Source organism: Colobus angolensis, unplaced genomic scaffold (assembly GCF_000951035.1).
Source record: "Colobus angolensis palliatus isolate OR3802 unplaced genomic scaffold, Cang.pa_1.0 Scaffold57, whole genome shotgun sequence".
Classification (NCBI taxonomy): Eukaryota; Metazoa; Chordata; class Mammalia; order Primates; family Cercopithecidae; genus Colobus; species Colobus angolensis.
Genome location: NW_012119265.1, coordinates 11,830,526 through 11,846,875, shown reverse-complemented (window position 1 = coordinate 11,846,875; position 16,350 = coordinate 11,830,526). Strand labels below are relative to the sequence as shown.

Below are 16,350 nucleotides of genomic sequence, written 5' to 3'. Positions count from 1 at the left end.
TCATGCATTGCTTAACAACTAGTATATGTTCTGAGAAATGCATCCTTAGGCAATTGTATTGTGTGAACATCATAAGTGTATAGTAATTACACAAACCTAGATGGTATAGCCTACTGTGACACACCTGAGCTATATGGTGTTGCCTGTTCTTCCTAGGCTACAATCCTGTACAGTGTGTTACCATGGTGAATACCGTAGCCAATTGTAACACAGATCGCTAGGCAGTAGGACTTTTTCAACCCTGTTAAAATTTTATGGGACCACCGTGGTATATGTGGTCTGTGTTGACCGAAATGTTGTTATTCGGCAGATGACTGTATTTATATATTCATTTTTGCACGCTTATTAACTGTGTCTTTATTACTGTGCCACTGAGTAACAAAGCTTTGTGACACTGTCATTTTGATAAAGCCTGCTTTCCTCCCTTTCTTTAATACTATTTTAGTTCTACCTCAGGGTTAAGAGCCCAGCATATAACTGGTATTTTAGGTTCACTTAAAGGGACCATCAGGTAGTTTTCTATCTGGGGTTCACTCCCACTCTGAACTTACTTGAAGTGTAATTGGGCAGATCTTGTACTTCACTCCAATAGCAGGGGGAATGAGGCACCATTTTTCTAGCTCTTGGGCCCAGGACTTACTAGAACCCAACAAATTTATTACAATTTAAAGAACAGTGAAAAGAAATGAAGGTTAATAGTCTGGTATTAACCAGAAATGTTTGAGACCATATGGGAGAACAAAACAGTGGAACTCTTTACAATAATACATGCTTATGGCTTACTAAAGCCTTTCTTGGTTTCATTTAGAGGATTCTTCAGTTTTGTTATATCTTGTCCAATGTGTTCTACTTTCCAAGAGATGTACTGGGGGAGATTATAGAACTCTAGAGAGCTCTTAGTAGTTGAGCCTCTGGTTTGACTTTGATCACCCATAAGCAGATGTCAGCTTTGTATATCATAAAACTATGGACCTCAGAGGACCCAGAGGTGTGTGCGAGTGTTCGTACCCAGGGTCTTGCTGAACCTCTTTGGTTCCCTTGGTGCTTTGTCTCATTTTTAGTCTGTCACTTGCATTTTATTGATAAAAAAGAGCAATGAGGGGAACGGTTTGATGGCAAAGGGACCATTGCAATGATTTTCTTTTTTAAGTTACCAGGGATGTGGTTTATGAAAACCAACTTAATTGTGGAATATGGTGAGTATTTAGCTGAGAATCTCACAAGCGGCTGAGATTTTGTACCCAGAATATTGGGATTAATATCAATTATGTGATATGTTATTCCACATGTATAGTTTAAACAACTTTTAATTCACTATATTAGCAATTTTTGCAAATTATAAATTCATAATAACCCTCCTTGCCCCAAACTTTAAATCTTTAAAGGATGTTACTTAAAAAACAGGCCGGCCGGGCGCGGTGGCTCAAGCCTGTAATCCCAGCACTTTGGGAGGCCGAGACGGGCGGATCACAAGGTCAGGAGATCGAGACCATCCTGGCTAACACGGTGAAACCCCGTCTCTACTAAAATACAAAAAAAAAACTAGCCGGGCGAGATGGCGGGCGCCTGTAGTCCCAGCTACTCAGGAGGCTGAGGCAGGAGAATGGCGTGAACCCGGGAGACGGAGCTTGCAGTGAGCTGAGATCTGGCCCCTGCACTCCAGCCTGGGCGACAGAGCGAGACTCCGTCTCAAAAAAAAAAAAAAAAAAAAAAAAAACAAAACAGGCCAAGGGTACATTTTAATACTGTGGTGTACCATTAAAGGTGCATTGTGCATAACATCTTCTCTTTTAGAGCAACTGAAAACTCATTATTATTATCCTAGTTGAACCAGGATTAAATTTGTAGAATCTCATCAAGAATATTGAAGAACTTGGTTGGGCACAGTGGCTCACACCTGTAATCCCAGCACTTTGGGAGGCTGAGGCAGGCGGATCATCTGAGGTCAGGAGTTTGAGACCATCCTGGTCAACATGGTGAAACTCCGTCTCTACTAAAAATATAAAAATTAACCAGGCACAGTGGCATGTGCTTGTGGTCCCAGCTACTAGGGAGACTGAGTTGGGAAGGTCACTTGAACCTGGGAGGTGGAGGTTGAGGTGAGCTAAGATCACGCCACTGTACTCCAGCTTGGACATTGGAGTGAGACTCTTGTCTCCAAAAAAAAAAAAAAGATATTGAAGAACTTATTTCTACTCAAATTATTTGGTTTATATTTAGTGAACTTTAGTAATAAAACTATTTTCTGATTATTATGTAAACTAAATAGATCAAACCCTTGAAAAAGCTAAGAATTAACTAAGAGGACCAGGAATAGATAAAACTATGAGGTTGATTGTGATATTCTGGCATATTACAGTTATTTATAATGAGTGTACTTTCTTTTTTTTTTTTTTTTAGACGGAGTCTCGCTCTGTTGCCCAGGCTGGAGTGCAGTGGCCGGATCTCAGCTCACTGCAAGCTCCGCGTCCCGGGTTCACGCCATTCTCCTGCCTCAGCCTCCCGAGTAGCTGGGACTACAGGCGCCAGCCACCTCGCCCGGCTAGATTTTTGTATTTTTTAGTAGAGACGGGGTTTCACCGTGTTAGCCAGGATGGTCTCGATCTCCTGACCTCGTGATCCGCCCGTCTCGGCCTCCCAAAGTGCTGGGATTACAGGCTTGAGCCACCGCGCCCGGCTGAGTGTACTTTCTTAATGAGAAAATGGGGCCCGGGCGTGGTGGCTCACGCCTGTAATCCCAGCAATTTGGGAGGCTGAGGCGGGCAGATCACCTGAGGTTGGGAGTTCACGACCAGCCTGACCAACATGGAGAAACCCCATCTCTCCTACAAAGTACAAAATTAGCCGGGCATGGTGGCACATGCCTGTAATCCCAGCTACTCGGGAGGCTGAGGCAGGAGAATCGCTTGAACCCGGGAGGCGGAGGTTGCAGTGAGCTGAGATTGTGCCACTGCACTCCAGCCTGGGTGACAGAGCAAGACTCTGTCTCAAAAAAAAAAAAAGAAAAAGTGGGTTTTTAAAAGTAAGGATAATAATAATTTGTCAAATGAGCAATAGAAGGGTGTATTGACAGATGGAAACATTGGTTTCTCCATAGGTGTAGGAATAGGACAAGAGAATGAAGAAATGTATTTGGTACTATCAGAGAATAACTGAATGGACAGTTTTACTTCAGGATGGTGAGAAGTTAATGGTTTCAGTTCAGATCAAATTTTGAAATATTACAAATCTGAAAATGGTGGGTGGAATAAGTAGTTAACACTGTTAGATACATATGCCAACATCAGTGCTATGTAAAATTGAAATTAGAAGAGAATTTGACAATATCCCCTGCATGACAGTGTGGTTAAGTGTTAAAATTTCCACCTACAGGGAGAGAGAAAAGTGGGAAAGATTGGGGGTGACAATAACTATATCAGCAATATTTAGAATTTTTAAAGATAAAGTTGTCAGTGTGAAAGCTGTGTGATAACTGAGCATAATGCTCAGTTGGAAGAAAAGCCCTACAGGATAAATTGCGTTGATTGCCATAAATCTCTTGATCAAAAACACGAAACACTTCGGTAACAAGATGATGAATGTTTTAATGATGTCAACACTTAATTAACCAATTTACGCCTAGTGTTCCATTATTGTAACGCTAAGCTTGTGGGAGTTATTTCTATCCCACTGCTCAAGGTCATCGCCAAGTTCTGATTTTTCACAAAAAAATTTTGCAACCTTTGGCATAAATTGGTTAAAACTGCAAATTAGGGCCATGTGAACCTAAAATACATTGAAATGTTTTTTAGTTGAGTAAAATTCCAAGCCCTTGCTTATCATCCCCTTCTACCTCCAAATAAAAAGGTCATATTCATCGAAAGTCAGCAGGATCTATAGAATTGATTTATATATACCCAAATTGTGCTCTTTGCTAATATTTATTTAGTCCTTGTATTATCCCCAGACTGTACTTAGAAACAAAAAGTGATAATTTGCCAAACAGCTTGATTGTGTTTAGAACCTGGAATGCACCAGTAGTGGTGGTGCACACCTGTAGTCCCAGCCACTCAGGAGGCTGAGGCAAGAGGATTGCTTGAGCCCAGGTGGTTGGGGCTACAGTGAGCTATGACTGTGCCACTGCACTTTAGCCTGGGCAACAGAATGAGACCCTGTCTCTAAGAAAAAAAAAAGAAGAATCTGGAATCCATTATGATTAGATTGGGAAGATTATCTAATCTTGCCCTTATTGTCCTATAAGTGCCATTTTTTCAGGGTCAAAATTAACAAATAGGTAATTATTATGAAAACTCTTCTGCTCACTGAAATTTATATTATGCAGATTTGTATTTGAGATAGCTGAAACTAATTATGGTAAACAAGGCCTAAGTTATGAAAATATTACCTATTAAATGATATTAATTACCATATGGCTTTAGTAAGCCATAAGCATGTATTGTAGAGAGTTCCACTGATTTGTGCTCCCATATGGCCTCAAACATTTCTGGTTAATACCAGACTATTATAGTATTATAGTTCAACATTTCCTCAAGTCTCTGGTGGAATAAGAATATAAAATTACTTAGGTTTTTCTAGAGTTTTTTGGGAGTTGGAGGGGATGAAGAGTAATCTCTATTGCTCTGTTAATTAAAAGTTATTAATATAACTTTTAAGAAACATTGGTTATAATGTTTTAAAAAATGAGGCATTGGAATTACATACAAATTTCACTCAACCCATGTGGATTTCCCTGAGTAGAAATTGTACTGTGGCTGAAGTTTTAATCCTTGCTGCGTGAGGTAGTGCATGGATTATATCCCCATGTCTGAGATTTTCAGGAATTATCTGAATTCCTGGATTTATGAATGTTAATCTGGGTCTGCCTTTTTTTTTTTTGGTTTTTTTTTTTGTTTGAGATGGAGTTTTGCCCTGTCATCCAGGCTGGTGTGCAGTGGCGTGATCTTGGCTCACTGCAAGCTCCTCCTGCCAGGTTCACGCCGTTCTTCTGCCTCAGCCTCCTGAGTAGCTGGGACTGTGCCTGCCACCATGCCCGGCTAATTTTTTTGTATTTTTAGTAGAGACAGGGTTTCACCGTGTTAGCCAGGATGGTCTCGATCTCTTGACCTCGTGATCTACCTGCCTCCGCCACCCAAAGTGTTGGGATTACAGGCGTGAGCCACCCGCCAGGCCTTTTTTGTTGTTGTTGTTGGAGATGGAGTCTCGCTCTGTCACCCAGGCTGGAGTGCAGTGGTGCTATCTCAGCTCGCTCGCTGTAACCTCCACTTCCTGGATTCAAGCGATTCTCCTGCCTCAGCCTCCCGAGTAGCTGAGACTACAAGCACACGCCACAATGCCCAGCTAATTTTTGTATTTTTAGTAGAGACAGGGTCTCACCATTGCTGGCTAGGCTAGTCTCGAAATTCTGACCTCGTGATCCACCTGCCTCGGCCTCCCAAAGTGTGAGGATTACAGACATGAGCCACTGTGCCCAGCCTGGGTCTGCTTTTTATTGGTCCACTGCAGCATGGAAAAACCAGAGACAGTGCAGTGAATTATTTTTAATAAATGTGAATGCATTTAACTTACCATATAATCTTACATTCCTGTATCATGTACTTCCTACTTGGTTGATGTTAAAAAATCCTTTTTTTGTAAAAATGTGGTAATTTTAAAATATCCTTGGCAAAATAAAGTTTGTCGATTCTTATTTGGACATCCAATTTTTTGGGGAAATTTTACCAAACAGTGAAATCCCAAAGTCTGAAAATCACTAAATTTAAAATCAGTAAAATTGATATTGAACCCAATTTGAAGGCTTCATGCATTAAAATTTAATACATAATAATATCAGCCAAGTTCTTTTCAGATCATTGAAAGTGAAATCACAAGTTTTCAGTTTCTTCTAAACTGCTGAAGAATTTAAATGTACATGAGGTAGGAAAAATAGATACGAATAAAAGAGCAAATATATTTTCTTGACCTACTATATTCTCTGTATCAGTGTCATCTCCAGCATCCTTTTTGATAAACTGTTTGGAGATAAAGAAGAATTAAGATTTTTACTAAGCTGCAAGTGAAAATCACTAATATGCCCTTAATTTTACAATAACTGATGCATATAAGTCATTCCCATTTTTGTTTCTTAGTAGTTTTAAAGTTAATTTTCTGAATTAAGCTAAGTATAAAGGGGTGTCAAGGTGAAACTGTAAAATATTCATTGTTGCATAATCTCATTAAACCTCAGCTGTTTACATTGTATTGTATTTCTTCCTCAGTGAGAAAAAGAAAGAAAAGGAGCGTGAAGAATTGTGGAAAAAATTGGAGGATCTGGAGTTAAAGAGAGGTCTTAGACGTGATGGAATAATTCCAACTTAACAAAAACAATGACAGCAACATTACTAATTGGTGGAGTCACACATTTATGTAGTAGAAGATGGAGCAACAGTTTTCTGTATTGTGCAACTTTACAGTAGATTTCACATTTGTTTCATTATTACAACAGCACTGTATATACCTGTCTCTAAGTAAAGGAAAAAACAAAATAAGGACTTCAATCCAAAGTTTGGACAGCAGATGGACTTCTCAAAACTTTGCAAACATAATCACTGTTCTAACCCTCTTTTAAAAAAAAGAAAATCGGTCTTCAAAGATCTGTTGATGAAATTGCTATGTCAAAATTCCATTATCGGGAGTTCCTTATTTATCACTAGCAGAGAGTATGATACAATTTTCAAATGTGAACAATCTTAAATTTAGCTTGTCTTTCTGCTAAGCTGTTAAATGTATTTATAGTAAAGGAAGAAAAAAAGACTGTCATTTCCTTATAAGTTTGTGTAACATCCTCCTCTGGATAACTTGACTGTAATTTGACATCTTTTTCTTTTGCACATCTTCCTGAGTTGAATGTCCATGTGGAATGGGGTCATGAATTATAAAAGTCTCTGATAAAAGTTCTGTTTACTGGGGTGAACATCTTTCCAGTAACCAGGTAGTCCTGGTACTCCTTCAGTTTTAAAATTAGGAGTTAAAAGAGAAGAGGTGATAAACATAGTAGGGAAGGGAATATTGGATTCATGCATCAGTTTATGGTGAATCCAAATCAATGTCTTGAATCCTTTGAAAACAGGCACTGGGACATCACAGACTTCAGTACCTGACCAGTATTAGTTGCATATATCATTGAACACACATACCAGAGATGTTTTAGAAATATGAGAAAAACATCCTTTTGGACCATTTGAAATAAGAAAGACAAACACTAAACAATACAACCATAAAATTGATCGCCAGGATTGCAAATCTAATTGGGAAAAGAGTTGAACAAACAGCTTGGACTGTTTGGAGTTGTTGCCTTACTTTTTAATATGTATTTATAAAGTATTCCAGCAAAAGAGGATGTAGCCTCTGGGAAAAAACAAACATGTTACAGTGTTTTTTGTAGATTCTTGTTCCATATCTCATCACAGCACTAGCCCTGTTTTTAGCCAGAAAGGATTCAGGATAAACATTATTATGCATTCTGAATTGGATGCATATTCCTAACTACTGTATTTGTTACCAAAAGTGGTTCTACAAATGCTACTGAAAAAAATCTGGAAATTCCTAATGTCCTGAGCTTTAATAATAAAGTTTAAAAATGCTTTTATATCAAAGGTGCATCGTGACCAAATTGTTTAAGAAAAAAAACAAACAAAATCTAGGGCTGTATTATATATATATATATCTTATTGGCTCTCTGCTTTGTATTTAAATGAAGAGTCTTACATCTTGGGTAGGTAAACTGCTGATAAAACTTGTGTACAGTGTGTACTTACCTAATGCAGTTGAATTATTATGTACTGAAAGATACGTGTTTGGGGGTTTATTTCCAGGATGCTTTTGCTTGTTATGGGCATGGCAGCAGTGAGTTGGTAATCCTAAACCATCACTTCCAGCAGTATTCATGGAATAGAGCTGATTCTGTGTTCATGTGTTGAATTGTGATAGTAGCAAACATGAACATTTGAACTATTGTTGCTCTTAATAGAAATACAATATAAATATGGGCTTGTATATTTTCTTCCTTACATTTAAATATAAAGTAGAATGTGCAGTTTTATTGTTTTCAAGAAAAAGGAAAAAAAGCTGCTGACTTTCTCTCCCATAAAGTTTTTCAGGATGATCAGGTCACAGTGGGTATGTAAGAGTCAGCTAATTATGGATATTGTCATCTGGGTAACTTTGTAAAAAAAAAAACAAAAACAAAATTGGCATTGTTAATTCCAAAAAAAACCCCAAAAAACCAGCAGTTAAAAAAAAAAAAAGTCATATGCAACACCAGGCACAACATGGTTTAATGGAATTAATAGTTTTTTTTGTTGTTTGTTTTTTTTTTTTTTTAAAGAACATTGATGGGGATTCACTGTAAAGTTGGCAGAGGCTGCCAAAGACAAAACAACTGACTTTAAAAATGCTGGAACAAAGTGATAAAAAATAAATTTTTAACAAATCTTCTCCTTTTTAGCCCTTGTCATTTTAGCCCTTTAGTTTCAACTCCGCATTATATCTATTTTTGATGGTGTAAACTTTTGTTTGCTATTAATTCATCTTTTTAGGTAGAAGACATTAAAATCACAGGTTTATGAAGAATCTCTGCCCATTGGAATGAAATGCAGTCACTTGAAATGAGAAAGGCCAGGATCCTTTTTTGCACCTTACCCTGTCTTCAAGAGGAAAGGTGAACACTTACAGCTCTCCTCCTTGATGTCAATTTTGTATGTTGATCATTCCAAACTGAGAAGAATAAAATTTTAGACATATTTAGAGAATCAATTAAGCTATATGTCTAAAATTCATAGGGCAACTTCTGTGAAGGAACACTGTCTTTTTCTTTTTTAATGGAAAGTGACAATGTGACATAGTCACGTTGTGTGCGGTGACGCAGAGTAACTGAGGTAATCTGACTGTTGCACTATGTGACATATTTCAGGACGTACTTGCTGCATTTGCAGCAGCCCTCTCTTTCTGTCCCTTCCCACAATTCTGCTGTTGCTGCAACTTGAGTTAATTGTGACAAATGCATCTTTGTGTTATATTTTGTTTGCTTCATAATTTCCAGAACTATATATAAACATATTTTTAAAATAGCAAATATTGTAGTTAGTGAGTGATGATCGCTCCAACCTTATCCTTACCATATTGGTTTCAGGGATAGGATTAAGAGTGTCTTTGGAAGAGAAAAATACAAACAACCCTGTGATTTAGAATGATGCTGAGGCCTTAGGCTGTGGGCCTAGAACAACTATGTGAGTGAATTCACCCATCTCATACTTTGAATCAAGCATGTATTTCTTTTTCTCCTTGTGCAAGTATCCCCAGTTGTTTTCCTTCAGTGTTGAGTTTTTGTCCTTTTAAATTTTATTGTATTTTGCTCTCCCTAACATTTGACTGCTTTTTATAAAAGAAAAGAAAAAATAATAATAAAAAAAAGAAATAAATAATACCCTTGATGCCACTGGATACTCACAAGCAGAGTTATGCTCCTTTATCTTAGGCTTGTTTGCCTAAATGAAAGGGTTTAATTTATTTTGTACCTCCTATGCGTGGGATAGTCCAGGGTGCAGAGCCAGGACTTGCTTGTAATTGCACCTGCTATACTTAAATGTATAGCCCTAGGCTCAATCACACTATGGAAAGAAACAAAAAAAGTATATTTAGAGCTTTAAAAGCTTTTTTATTTTTTGTGGGGATGAGGGTGGGATGGGAAAGGGATGTATGGATGTTACTGGCATTTTTAAGTGTTTTAAGAGTTTTTTGGGGTTTGGGGTGGTTTTTTTTCCTTGTTTTCCTTTTTTCCTTTTAATTGGATGCACTGACCTGCCCAGGAAATGAAGAGATTCTCTTTTGATGCTATTACCAATGTTACCATAAGGTGACGGTCACCTGTAACAAAAGGGTGGCACCAGACATGATCACTGATGTTTTATTTGCACATCAATATTTTTATTTTTGTATTCTGGCTCAGCTGCTTCTCTGAGTGGAGTTAAGGAATGAGCCACAAAGGATTTCTGTAGTAGGTATATTGGCATTGCATTTTATATTCCTCTATATTTAATTTTGAAAATCTAAAAGAAGGATTGTGCATCTTGAGAGAAAGTTGAGCAAATTGTGATCTAGCGGAATGTTAATTTGTGCTGCTTCTTATGCACGATAGCAGCAGTAGTATCTCTTGGAAATAAACATCCCATATTATGATGTCTATGAATATAGGTTTCCTTTTCTTCCTTCCCTCCCTCCTTCCCCCACCTTTCTCTTTTTTTTCTCTCTCAGCCTCTCTTTTCCTCCCTCCCTCTTCCCTTCCTCTTTCTTTACTTTTTTTGAAATCACTTATTGTAAATAAGTTGTAATCCAAACCTCATGTATCAATGGGGAACTTTCAAATATAAATATTACCAATGCATTTTCTGGTTGTTGTCTGATTTTTGATTGAAATATAATGAGAATGACATGTCTGTTGCTTTTGGTTTGAGGACTTCACTTTAGCTTCAAAAATCTTTTGGTATTTTAGTATTTCATTGTTTTAGCAGGAGAGGGCAGCAAAGTTCATTTTCCCTGTTAGTAATGCTGTGGTTCATGATCGGTTTTAAATTTAGCTGTGTGTGTGTTTTTTTAAACAGCATCTCTTTGTGAGTAGAGGTAAAAATGAAACATTTTTGATATGAAAAGTTGCATATGAAAATTATAGACTGGTTCAACCAGACAGTGAAGACTTCTGATCCACATCAAACGTAAAATGCCACAAAACAGTCTTCCACCTCTGGCTAAAACATGCTACTTCCTTTTCAAACACCATAAAATACAAGCTGAGTCTTAAACACTTGGAATTTAAAATGTTCTTCTTTGGAAATGATTTGCTTTCTTCAGAGTGGTAACAGAAACAAAAACGAAGGTGCTCCCCAAAAAGAAATGTAACCTTCCCCTTTCACGGATGTGTGAGAGGTTCTGTACTGTGGGTGCATCATAATAAAGAAGCAGTGAAGAGTTTTCAGGTGCCTGACTGTTTTTGTTTGTTTGTTTCTGAACTCCGTGGCCTTTTGAACCATACAAATACTAGATTTGATTAACTTAGCTTTGAGGCAGTGGGGTTGGTATGTTCAGGCTTTCATTTTGAGAAGTCAGTTTATGATTATGAGTATGTAATATTGGGAAATGGTCCAGTATCTATTGCTGTATAACATACTACTCCAAAAGTAGCAGCTTAGAACAACAACAATTTATTCTCATCACAAATCTATAGTTTGGGAAGGACTTAGCGAGAACATCTTGTCTCTGATCCTCGAGTGTCAACCAGGGTGTCACAGGTGGGGCAGGAATCTTCACTTCCAACATGACTCACTTACATGTTTGACAAGTTAGTGCTGACAGTTGGCTTGGAGTTCAGCCAGAGGTCTCAGTTCCTCCTCACAGTACTTTCTTCTTGGGCTTCCTCACAGCATGGCAGCTGGGTTCTAGGAGGCAGGAAGTGAAAACTGCCTCTTCTATGAGGCCTGGGCTCAGAAACTATCATGACATCACATCCATCATATTCTATTGATCAGGTGGTCACAGAGCCTGCTCAGATTCAAGTGGAGGGGGCATAGTCCTCACTGTGAATCAATGAGAAGTGTTTTCAGTAATTTGCAGTTATCTGTAAGCTACCATAGGATAGTTTTTTTTTTAAAAGTATTGATTTAGGTGTGATCTACTCCCTTAGCTAATTAAATTACATCAAATTTGGAACCATGTGGAATTAACCAATTTATATTTCATATTAAAATTAATCTGGGTTTGGAAAGGAAAAGCCCTTGTAAATGTCAGCAATTTTGTATTTCAAAGCATAACCACTTGTTGCATCTGAAGATCAACCTCCTGGTAAGTTAGAAGAAACTTTTACAAAAAATTTTAGGGTTCAAGAGAGTTAAGAGATGATTTTAAGAAAATATCTAATTCTTTGCATAATGTTGCTTCCTGTCTATAAATATTTACAAGAATGGAGGCAAAATGTACAATAAAGATACAGATTTTTGTATTAGTAGTATGTCTATTAGTAATGTTTCTATTAGATTAAGTTTACATTATGCTTTTAAATTTTTTTAAGGGAGACCAAAGTATGTGACAGTTAAAGGGGAATTAGTTTGACTTTTTTTTTAATGATAGTATTGCTTTTTTATTATTAGGCACGTACTTTCTGTGGACCACTGGAAACATGAGTAGATAAACATTTTTTGCCTCTCAGCCAAGTGAGAGAACCTCTGGATAGATTCTTAATTTTATTATTAAAAAAAAATCAATGAGATTATTAGCCTTATTAAACACATGGGGAAATTGAGACTCACAAATTAAATAATGGGTCCAAATGTACATGATTGATTCGTCTATGATGCATGGTCATACACATTCTCAGAAAGGCAGAATTATTTGCTTTTATGATTGTTTTTTGTGACCTAAGAAACCATTCTTCCCCCATTTTCCTATCCCAGGCCAAAAAACATTCTCTTACGTTTTTCTGTAAGAGCTTTATAATTTTAGCTTTTATATCGAGGTCTGTGATTCATCTTGGATTATTTTCTTACATGTAGGTTGTAAAATAGGAATCTAGATGCAGTTTTTCCATGTGGATTCTCAGTTATTGTGGGGCTAGTTGTTGAAAAGTCTCCCAAAGAACGGCTTTCTTGTCAAAAAGCTACCTTAAAAGTGTGTATCTAAGTCTGGGTTCTCTTTTCTGTTCTGATGGTTGATATTTTTATCCTTATGCCAGAACCGCACTGTCATGATTGCTGTAGCTTTATAATAGTCTTGAATCAAGTTGTCTTTCAGTTTTGTATTTTTCAAAATTGCTCTCAGTATTCTAAGTCCTTTGCATTTCTACATAAAATTTAGAAGCAGCATGTAAAAAAAAAAAAACCTGGGTGGGAGTATAATTGGGGTTACATGAGGGCTGTGCTTTCATGAATGGATTGATGCCGTTACTGGGAGACTGGGGGTGGGTTTGTTATTACAGGGAGTGGGTTCATTGTATTTAATAAAAGGGTGAGTTTGGTTCTCTCTCTCTTCTCCCTCTCTCTCTCTCCCTCCCTCCCTCCGTCCCTCTCCTCTCCTCCCCCTTTTACCTCCCCATCTTGCCTTCCATCTTGGGATGAAAAGCAGGAAGGTCCTTGCCAGATGCCAGCACCTTGATATTGGACTTCCCAGCCTCCAGAACTGTGAGAAATAAATTTCTTTATAAGTTACCCAGTCTCTGGTATTCTGTTATAACAGCACCAAATGGACTAAGACATAATCCATAAACATGGTATTGCTCTTCATTTAGTCTTAATTAAATGTGTTGTTAGCCGTAGATTTTTCCTAGATGCCTTTTATCAGATTGAGGAGGTACCTTTTTATTTCTAGTTTGCCGAGAGTTTTTATCATGAAGAATGTCATTTGTTAAATGCTTTTTAAATATATTAAAATGATATGTTTTTTTTATTGTGCTTAATTGCATTAAATTTCTGGGATAAACTATCTGTAGGTTGTAAGATAGGGATATAGATCTCTCTCTGTATATGTGTGTGTGTGTGTGTATGTGTGTGTATCATTGAACTTAAATCTCTAAATTTATAATCTTTCATGATATTTGTGGTAAGTTTCTAGTCAAATATTTGAAAGAATTATTTTTCATATATTCTCTCTGCCCCATTCTTTCTATTGTCTTCTTCTGTGACACTAATTCTATATTAACTTTTTGGTATTGTACTATAGATCACAGAGGTACTGTTGATTACAAATTTTTTTTAATTGAGATGAAATTCACATAGTAAAAGTAGCCATTTTATAATGTATGATTTATTGGCATTTGATATATTCACAATACTGTGCAACCATCATTTCTATCTAGTTCAAAATATTTTCATCCCCCTAAAAGGAAACACAGTACCTGTGAAGCAGTCACTTCCTATTCTTCCCTCAGCCCCTGGCAACCACTAATCTGCTCTCTGCCTTTATGGATTTACCTATTCTGGATATTTCGTATTAATAGAATCATATAATATGTGATCTTTTGTGTCTGACTTCTTTCACTTAGAATAATATTTTTGAGGTTCATTTATGTTGTAGCATGTATCAGTACTTCATTCTTTTTAATGGCTGAATAACCTGTCATATGGCTATACCACATCTCTTTATTCATTTATCAGTTTATGTGCATTTAGGTTATTTTTACTGTATGGCTTTTATAAATAGTGCTTCTAGGAACATTCATTTTAAGTTTTTGTTTGAATACCTATTTTTAATTCTTTTGGCTATATTGGTAATTGTAGAATTGCTGTTTCACTTTTTGAGAAACTGTCAAACTTTTTCACAGCAGCTTCATTATTTTACATTCTTGCCAGCAGAGGGTTCTAATGGCTCCACATCCATGCCAGGACTCGTTTTCTCATTATTGTTGTTGTTGTCATCTTAGTGGGTGTGCCATGTTCTTTTTTAAAGAGTGTCTTTTTTTTTCAGTGTTCTTTAAATTGGATAACTTACTGATTTATCTTTAAGTTCACTGGTTGTTTCCTGTCATCTTTATTTGCTGTTAAACCCATACAGTACTTTTTTTCTTTTAGATACTGCATTTTTTACCTTAGAATTTCTACTTGGTTCATTTTTGTAGTTTCTTTCTCTGTTGAGTTTGCCTATCTCATCATTCACTGTATCTCTTAACATCATTGAGCATAATTAGAATATTTGTCATAAATTTCTTGTTTGCAGATTCCAACATCAAGGTCATCTCAGGATCTGTTTTTAAGTCTTTTTCTTGAGAATTTGTCACATTTTCCTGTTTTTTCATAGGTCAAGCAATTTTGGATCCTGTCCTGGTTATATTGAATATTATGTTATGGAAACTTTGTATTCTGTAGTATTTCTCTGAAGAATTTTGATTATTTTGTTTTAGCAAGCAATTAACTTGGAAGGACTCAAACTGCCACCTCCTCTGGAGCAGCAGCTGAAGCTCAAATCTCAGTTCAATTATTTTATCCTTCCCTGCAGTTTGTTCCGTGTGTGCAAGGGCTGGGTTAGCCATAGATTTGGACTGAGTTATATGCAGGATTTGGTTTGCTCTTTTCTGAGTCTCTCTTTTGTAGGGTATACCCTTACTCCCAGTGTCTATGGTTGCTTGCCCTGAACTCTCTCTGATTCTTCAGACCAGAAAGACAGTTTTTCTGTTGGTGTTCTACCTCACATAGTGTTGACTCTCAGCCTAAAACTCATAAACATGGAAACCTTACCCAATATCATCCTTTTCTTCCTGAGTTGACTTCCCTCCAGAATATGCTTTTCAAGGCTTTCTAGTTGCTTTCCTTCTTTTGTATTTTGCACTTTGTTCTTTGTATTTTGGCTAGATTTTATCATGTTTTTCTGCAAGAGGAGGTTTAGTAGGACTTCAATCAGATATTCTGAAAGCAGATTTTCCCTCAAAGGTTATGTTATGGAGAACCATAACTTTTTCCCCTGACACATATCTATTCTGCATATCAGGCATCATGCTAAGTCAATATTATTATAGTTTCCCACATATCAGCCATTTACATATTACTGTCACGAATTTTGCCATAAACAGTTGACTTTTCAACAACATGGGCATTAGGGGCATTGACTCCCCTCACAGTTGAAAATCTTTTGACTTCCGAAGAGCTTAACTGCTAATAGCCCACTGACCAGAAGCTTTACCAGTAACATAAAAAGTTAGCTAACATATGTTGTGTATGTTTGCAAGTTTTGTATGTTATATGCATTATATACTGTATTCTTACAATAAAGTAAGCTATAGAAAAGAAAATGTTATTTAGAAAATCATAAGGAGAGTATGTTTACTGTTCACTAAGTGGAAATGGATTAGCATAAAGGCCTTCATCCTTGTCATCTTCACGTTGAGTAGGCTGAGGAGGAGGAGGAAGAGGAGGGATTGGTCTTGCTGTCTCGGGTGGCAGGGGCAGAAGTAAATCCATGTATAAGTGCTATTCAAACCCATGTTGTTCAGTGGTGATATGTACTGTGTTATACTTGTAACTTAGCTTATTTTAAAATGACTCATTTTAATTCAAATTTATTTGTTTTTTAAACTTTTTATTTTTAGATAATTTTTGACTTAAGGAAGTGTTGAAAAATAGTACCAGGAATTCCTGAGTACCCTACTTACTCCTCAACTTCCCCTTATGTTAACATCTTCTATAACCGTAGAACACTTATCCTTGGTACAATTATCTTAGATAAAGTACTATTAACTAAAATACAGAACTTATTCCAATTTCAACAGTCTTTCCTTTAATGCCCTTTTTGTCTTTCAGAATTCAGTCCAGACTCCACATTATATGTTATGTCTCCTTGGTC

General features: G+C 36.8%; 1 protein-coding gene across 1 annotated transcript in view; it reads left to right on the top strand.

Moving 5' to 3' along the window:
- PPP2R5E (protein phosphatase 2, regulatory subunit B', epsilon isoform) overlaps nucleotides 1–11,009 on the top strand; it is a 179,608-nt gene extending 168,599 nt beyond the window's left edge. Inside the window, 1 exon segment of the mRNA XM_011961963.1 lies at nucleotides 6,255–11,009. Within this exon segment, the coding sequence (XP_011817353.1) occupies nucleotides 6,255–6,354 (100 nt within the window). The 3' untranslated portion in view covers nucleotides 6,355–11,009.
- Nucleotides 11,010–16,350: the final 5,341 nt, after the last annotated feature.